The sequence below is a fragment of the Cnephaeus nilssonii genome (assembly GCF_951640355.1).
Source record: "Cnephaeus nilssonii genome assembly, chromosome: 4".
Taxonomy (NCBI): domain Eukaryota; kingdom Metazoa; phylum Chordata; class Mammalia; order Chiroptera; family Vespertilionidae; genus Cnephaeus; species Cnephaeus nilssonii.
The window spans coordinates 38326544-38332545 of NC_137075.1; the positions used below are offsets into that span (position 1 = coordinate 38326544).

At 48.5% G+C, this 6002-nt stretch overlaps 1 protein-coding gene across 1 annotated transcript; it reads right to left on the minus strand.

Moving 5' to 3' along the window:
* Window positions 1–3101: 3101 nt before the first annotated feature.
* GJD2 (gap junction protein delta 2) lies at window positions 3102–5017 on the minus strand (the record flags this gene model as incomplete). Its single annotated transcript, XM_079769344.1, has 2 exons — window positions 3102–3996; window positions 4947–5017. 2 exons carry the CDS (start codon window positions 5015–5017, stop codon window positions 3102–3104), a joined length of 966 nt encoding a protein of 321 aa, XP_079625470.1.
* Window positions 5018–6002: the final 985 nt, after the last annotated feature.

Sequence of the window (6002 nt, forward strand, 5' to 3'; positions counted from 1 at the left end):
GTCATCGTACATCATGGCACAAATACAACAGCCCTTGTTTTCCACACAGATTCCTACTTCTTTCACACCCAAGCATATGCTAAGAGATCTCAAGCAACACTCTTCCTCCATCTCTGGGAGGTGTCTTAAAACATTTTTAGCTCACCAGACACAAAACAGAGGAGGATCTGTTTCTGTACTCAAGAATAATCATTTTCAACTGCCTATTTATACTTCAGATGAAAACCTTTAGGTTGAAATCTTTTCATTCTAAAATTGGCATCTGCCTTGCTATAGTTAAAGGGTGCAACAAGTGTGTTTGAAAAACAATCATCCAGGAAATTCCATAGTGCTTTTCAGTGTTCAGACAAAATGCTTACTAGAATTAGAAGGTGAGTAACATTAAAGAATTGAAAAAGAACATTAGCCCACTGAACTAAGTGGACCACATGTAGACAGAAAAGGCCAAAAATGAGAATGCATTGTGTGAGAATGCAATATCTTATGACATGTAAGCAAAGGCTCAGTCTCCTTTGGAAGAACCCAAAAATAAATGATTAAATGTCTAGAACTGTGCTGTATAATAATACAGCAGCAACTAACCATATATGATTATTTAAATTAAATAAAATTAGAAATTGAGTTCTTCAGTGGCACTAGTCACATTTTAAGAACTCAATGGTCGCTGCCATATAGAACAGCAAAGATAGTTTAAAATTTCCATCATTATTTGCATTGAACAGTGCTGGTCTAGAGGGTTCTGCTTGACTGTTGGATCAGCATCGTTTTACATATAAGAACTTCAAGAGATGATAGAGAACACCACATGCCTGCCATATGTGGTGACAATTCATGACAGGGAAGTATGGTGGAAAAGGAAAAAAATTTCACTCCTGGAATGAGCTACTGTGATATAGCATTGACATTTTATTATAAGAAACAAGATGCCTGGTGCATGAAATTTGTGCATGGGTTGGGGAGGGGGGGCACCCTCAGCCAAGCCTGCACTCTCTCCAATCCAGGATCCCTCTCACAATCCTGGACTGCTGGCTCCTAATCACTCACCTGCCTGCCTGCCTGCCTGCCTTGTCGCCCCTAACTGCCCCCCGCCCTGCCAGCCTGCTCACCCCTCACTGAATTTGTGTGCTGGCCTGATTGCCCCTAACTGCCCCCCGCTGCTGGCCAGGTCACCCCCAATTGCCCCCTCCCTGCTGGCCTGGTTGCTCCTAACCACCCCCCCCCACCAGCCTGGTCACCCCTTACTGTCCCCCCCCTGCCGGCCTGGTCACCCCTTACTGCACCCCTTGCCGGCCTGGTCGCCCCACGCAGCCTGCTTGTTCAGTTGTTTGGTTGTCCCTCACTAACCCCCCTGCCAGCCTGGTCATAGGCAGCCATCTTGTGAGGGTGTGAGGGTTAATTTGCATATTACCTCTTTATTATATAGGATAGCTTCAGGGGGGAAAAAACAGACACAGAAATCTTGGGCTAAAATTGAAGAAAATTAGTAAATACTACTATTTGAATAACTCATCACACTCTTCTAAACATTCATAAAATGTACCAGGCTCTTCTCACTTGTGAGTGAATAATTGGACTTTATTGGTCATCCCTCAAATACTATTCATCCATCTCTCACTTCCTGCCCCCAGTGTTCTGCATTTTAAAATATGTAATAAAACATTTTGAACATATATTTAAATAAATAGAACCTCAATCAAAATTAAAAAATGCAGACTTCCCTTTTTACCAAAAAAGGCAAGAACTTTATTTTAAACAAATCCTCAGTTGTGTGTTACACTGCATCCATATCTAAATAAAAATTATAATGATGATGCAAAGGAAACAGGACTCATAAAAGCACATTATCCAAATATTACTCTTGGCCAATGCTTTAACTAAATACACAGTGGATATAAAAGGTATTGTATGGCACTTAAATAAATAAGAGCAAAGAAAGGGAAATATATTCACAGTCCAAAGCAATAGGTTTTTAAACCTTTGGTATATGTCTTAAGCATTCATAAACACATGTTAGCCGATAATATTTAGTTCCAGTGATTTTGTGGAGATTTCAAAAATAACTGATAAAATAACAAATAGGGGTTGACATGGGCTGATTAAGGTCTCTGGTGTGAGCACACAGGTAAATTCAAACAGTGGCAAAATGAAGTGCAGCTGTATTGCACAACAAAACTATATTAGAAAATAAATGGAATACACCAGCTAGAAATTCTGTGGCTCCGAGTAGACACCTTTGATATTAACAAAAAAAAATATTTTAATGCTATCCAAAGTCCACATACTGGAAGGCAGAAGTATCCCAAAGCTCATAAACACATGTCTAACAGTGCAACAACCATCTCACAGAAGTGTTATAATTGCATATTGCAATTCCCTCCCTCCCACCCAAACCCTATCCCCAATAAAGAGCACCAGTGCAGTTTGAGCTAGACAATTGGAAATATTGAGACATTCCTAAGGTTTTTATAATGATTAAGGACCAGTCATATGGGGCTCTAATGCAAACCTTTGTCATGACCATTCTCCAAAAAGCACCCCAAGTAATTCCCTCTAGCTTTCAGGTAAACCATATTAGGTCTACTGTAAGGCCAGATTAAAAAAAGAAAAAGCTCGCATGCTATCTTGGGTTGAGGAAAGGGGCATGCTGATGAGGGAGATACATGAAGAATGCCTCAAGGATGTTTGTCTTGCAGCCTAGGATGAAGGGATGTGTTGAGATAAGTCACAAATTTTGTACCAATGAAGTATTTGACTCACACCATTCACCAGGATACAGAGCTCAGCAGAGCTAAGTCCTAGTTGGTAGCTGTACAAGTCCACTGTTATCAAGATCAGACTAGGCCATAAAGGAAAAAGATCCAAAAAAAGGCCAACTCATTCATCTCATCACTCTACCCAATTGTCTCTGTGGAACCAGAGGTGTGATGTACTAATGATTCTTTCTCTCCTCTCCCATTGATGCAACATCTTCTCCTAACCAGCCTTTTCCTGTATCTCAATAGTGAGAGTCAAATAATTGAGGGCAGATATTAGCCACTCTCAAATAGTCATCTGCCTCAGGGCTACATGTCACCCCCTGGGCCTTCCCAAAACTTGCCCCTTCACACGTAGGCAGAATCACTGGACTGAGTCCTGCCAAAGTTGGGAACACTGACCCGGGGCAGGTCCTTGTTGCGGATCTCATAGACTGACTTTCTCTTGGCCTGGGCCCCTCGCACAGCCAGCTTGATCTTGCGCCATCCCAAGTGGTTGAGTTCAGCCAAGTTGAGCACAACACAGATGCCGCTCACAGCAAACATGAACACCAGGAAGACAGTCTTCTCGGTAGGCCGGGACACATAACACTCCACCTCCTTGATGCAGGGGTAGCGGTCACACTCATACAACCCTGGGACACTGAAGCCATAGAGAAAGTATTGGCCCACCAGAAACCCAATCTCCAGGGCATTTCGGAACACCACTTGGATAATGTAGAAGCGGGAGATGCCTTCCTGCCTTCGGAGCTTGGATCGCGCTGCAGTGCGCAGCCCTGACGGGTGTGGGGTCAGCTCCTTAACCTCTAAACAATCTGGCTCCGTCTCCTTGCTGGTGTTCTCTGTGTTTTGCAGCACCCCATTGACGATGGCATTTTGCATCTTCTTATCTTCTCGTTTTCCACCACCACTGCCCACACCCCCAGTTCCTCCAGGACCACCCATGGACTCAGGGGGGTCTCTGTCCAGGGCTAGGAAGACAGTAGAGTAGCGGCGTTCTCGCTGCTTGGCGGACTGGTGCACAGAATAGGTGATGAAGCAGAGACTGGGGGTACACACCATTATGATCTGGAAGACCCAGTAACGTATGTGGGAGATGGGGAAGGCGCGGTCATAGCAGGCCTGGTTACAGCCAGGCTGCAGGGTGTTGCACACAAACATGGTCTGCTCGTCATCGTACACTGTCTCCCCCACAATGGCCACAATGAGGATCCGGAAGATCACCACCACAGTCAACAGGATCCTAAGCAGGGGAGAGGGATGGAGAGAGGTTCTCATGGGCTGAGTCACTGAGTTAGGAAACCCCTGCTCCTCCCTTCCCTGCCCTGTTGTTTATAGAGGTCCTTTGACTGAGGAGCTGTCCATCCCTGCATGGTACTGAACTAGGGATTTTAGGAAACCTGTGTCTCTTCCCTTTCTGTTGGGTGCTGGGAGCACTTCATATTACAGGGATCTCAGATACATAGTCCTCTGTACATTGGACATGGTACATCTGCCACAGATAGGTTTCTGTATATGTGGAATGTACAGAGGCACAAAACACACCTTCCCTCTGGATATGGCAAAGGCACACCGAATAGCTGAACAGAATACATTTCAAAACCTACACAGAGTGTGTATATAAGTACTCTAACTGGATTGGATGTTTATCTTCAATATGAATATTGAACTTAATGCTTTACATAAGCAGATAGCTATGAATATATACATAAACAAAATTGGGTGTGTGGGTTTCTGACACAGTAAGTTTTAACAGCTAAATTGGTTTAGCTTAATAAAAATTTGTTGGGGAAAGATACATCTGCTCTGAAGAGCAAATCCATCTTCCCATTTGTCCTTCTCTGTCCAAATACAATCCTGCCTTCCTTGTAGATTCTATTTAGGGAACCGGATGGAGACTGGCTGGACTCCCGAGAGTGGGGGGACCATGACTGAGCCAACAGCTCCTTTTCCGTGGGGAGAAGAGTGCACCCCCAGTGTTACTTCATAGGGAGGGGATGGGGCGCTGAGCAGGAGCAGCTGAAGGAGGGGGGCATCGCTGGACATCGGGTAATCTCTCAATGCGGGAACACAGACGCATGAGCTGAGGACGATGGGAAGGGTCAGGGGATGGGCTGGGGGGCTGTTGGGGCTCAGTCCGGATGTGAGAAGGGACTCCCGGGGGCCGCCCGACAGCCGGCTCGGCGCCCTTACCTCCCGATCATAGTGGAGTGCTGCTGCACCGCGGCTTCCAGCAGCCTCTCCAAGATGGTCCATTCCCCCATCGCTGTGCATCCGGAGGCAGCAGACAAAGAGTGGGCAGCACCGGGCACCTTCCTGCTCCTGGCCCCACCCCGGGCCGCACGTCCCCGCTGGGAGCGAATTGCCCCGCAATTAAAGAAGCAAACAATTTTTTTAAAAAAAATCCACGAACCTCCTCTCCCGTTTATTGTACTTAAAAGAGAAAAATGGGGAAAGAAATTCAAGCGCACCCCGACTGAGGGGGCAGCTGGCGCGGTCCAGAGAGCCGGCACGACCTCCCGCGCGTCCGGAGGGTCAGGTTTTGAGCCCACCGTGCCCGGGCGAGGGGCGGGGCTGGGTGGCAGCGTGCAGCTCCTCCAACTCCCGCGCCCTCTGGAGAGGTCTCTGGGCGCCACTCACCCCCGGGGCTGGGGGCCGGGAAAGGGTCCGGGCACCAGCGCCGTGCCTGGCACTTCAGTCGGCACTGAGCGCTCCCGCGCTGCCACCTGCGAGGGAGGCCGGGGCGGAGCGCGCAGAGCTGGCTGCAGGGCTGGGAATCCGCGGCCGCCGCCTCTAATCCGCCCTTAAGTAGTCTCCGCCTGCGTCACGCCAGGTCGGTGGAGGGGAGCAGAGCGCGGCGCGCGGCTGTCATTGCGCGCTGAAGCCCGAGGGGCAGGGGACGCGCGGGGGCAGAGGGGGAAAGAGTCCTGCGGACCTGGGGGCGGGGAGTGGGGCGACTCCGAAAACACAGGATCGCACCGCCCCTCGGGGCTTCTCTGGCGCCCAGGTAACCTCACCTGACCGTCGGCCCCCTGCAGGAGGAGGCGGAGCCGGGAGCAGACGCGTGGGTGAGTGGGGAGGGACCGAGGTAGGTAGTTTAGCTTCTCGCTACGTGCAAACCTCATCTTTTGCTTTTTTTTGTGTTCTAGGAGGCAACAGAAATCCCCTCTCTAACCGGGAGATGGTGGTTGGGGAAGGAGAATGGGGGCGACGGTAGGACGTTTTTCAATCTCCCTTGAGAGGACTACG